This window comes from Gracilinanus agilis, unplaced genomic scaffold (genome assembly GCF_016433145.1).
Source record: "Gracilinanus agilis isolate LMUSP501 unplaced genomic scaffold, AgileGrace unplaced_scaffold60568, whole genome shotgun sequence".
Taxonomy (NCBI): Eukaryota; Metazoa; Chordata; class Mammalia; order Didelphimorphia; family Didelphidae; genus Gracilinanus; species Gracilinanus agilis.
In genome coordinates, this window is record NW_025395928.1 from 1 (window position 1) to 1,236 (window position 1,236).

General features: G+C 55.2%; 1 protein-coding gene across 1 annotated transcript; it reads right to left on the bottom strand.

The window, feature by feature from the left end:
* Positions 1 to 39: 39 nt before the first annotated feature.
* LOC123256539 (olfactory receptor 10C1-like) lies at positions 40 to 981 on the bottom strand. Its single transcript, XM_044685134.1, has one exon. The coding sequence runs from the start codon at positions 979 to 981 to the stop codon at positions 40 to 42; it is 942 nt and encodes a 313-aa protein (XP_044541069.1).
* Positions 982 to 1,236: the final 255 nt, after the last annotated feature.

A 1,236-nucleotide genomic window follows, 5' to 3' on the forward strand; every position in this document is an offset into this window, starting at 1 on the left:
GGCCTCCATTTTGTTGGCTGGCTGATGATCACTGCTGCCCTAGATCGCTTTGGAACTCATCTTCTGGAGGGTCCTCTTGAGGGCAGCCTTGACATCAGCATTACGAAGGCTGTAGATGACTGGATTAAGAATAGGAGTTACCACTGCGTATAAGAGAGACAACAATGGATCAGTGGCCGGGTCGTAGCTGTCCTTGGGACGGATGTAGATGAAGATGGCTGTGCCATAGAAGAGGGAAACCACGACCAGATGTGAGGAGCAGGTGGAGAAGGCTTTGCGGCGGCCTGTGGCTGACGGGATCCGTATAATGGTAGCTAGGATCTTTGCGTAGGAGACCAGGATCAGCCCAAAAGGGCAGAGGATAATGAGAGCGGCGGCCAAAATAATCTGCAGCTCGTTGAGGTACGTGTCCCCGCAGACTAGCTGCAGCACTGGTTGAATCTCGCAGAAGAAGTGAGGGATTGCATTGGGTCCACAGAAGTTCAGGGAGAAGATGAAAGAGGTGTGGCCAAGTCCCACCAGTGCCCCGCTAGTCCAGGCCCCGGCTGCCAGCTGCAGGCACACGCGGCGGTTCAGCAGAATCGGGTAGCGGAGTGGAGTGCAGATGGCGGCGTAGCGATCGTAAGCCATAGCGGCCAAGAAACAACATTCAGTGGCACCGAAAAAGAGGAAGAAGAACATCTGGACGGCGCAGCCAGCCCTCGGAATCCGGCGCTGGCCAGTCCGGAGATGATGGAGCACGAGCGGGACGGTGACTGAAGTGTAGCCGATCTCGAGAGCGGAGAGGAGACGGAGGAAGAAGTACATAGGCGATTGGAGCTTGGCGTCGACGGAGACTAAGGTCACGATGAGGAGGTTGCCAACCACGGTGAGCAGGTAGATGGTGAGGAAGAGGGTGAAGAGGAGACCCTGGAAGCCCACGAGGCGAGAGAAACCCACGAGGATGAAATCTGTCACGACCCCCGAGGTGTTGGCGGACATCTCAAGGACCCCAGGGGCTGGGCGAAGAAGAGGGTGCCAAGGAAGAGTCTGGGTTATTTAGGACCAGTGACCGCAAGCCTGGTCTTACGAAAAGCCCAGGTCCATGCTGGCAGTTAGTCTTCCCCCGCCCGACCTCCCCTTTTCTATCTTTTCTCACTAGCTCAGGACCATGACGCCTTCTCTAAGTAAAGACTTGCTTCGATACTCATTCACGGTTAGCGTTTCAGTGATCCTTAAGAGTTTAAGGGAATAATT

What these genes read in the sequence shown, in the direction of transcription:
- LOC123256539 (XM_044685134.1), bottom strand. Translation starts at nt 981, where the DNA reads ATGTCCGCCAACACCTCGGGGGTCGTGACAGATTTCATCCTCGTGGGT.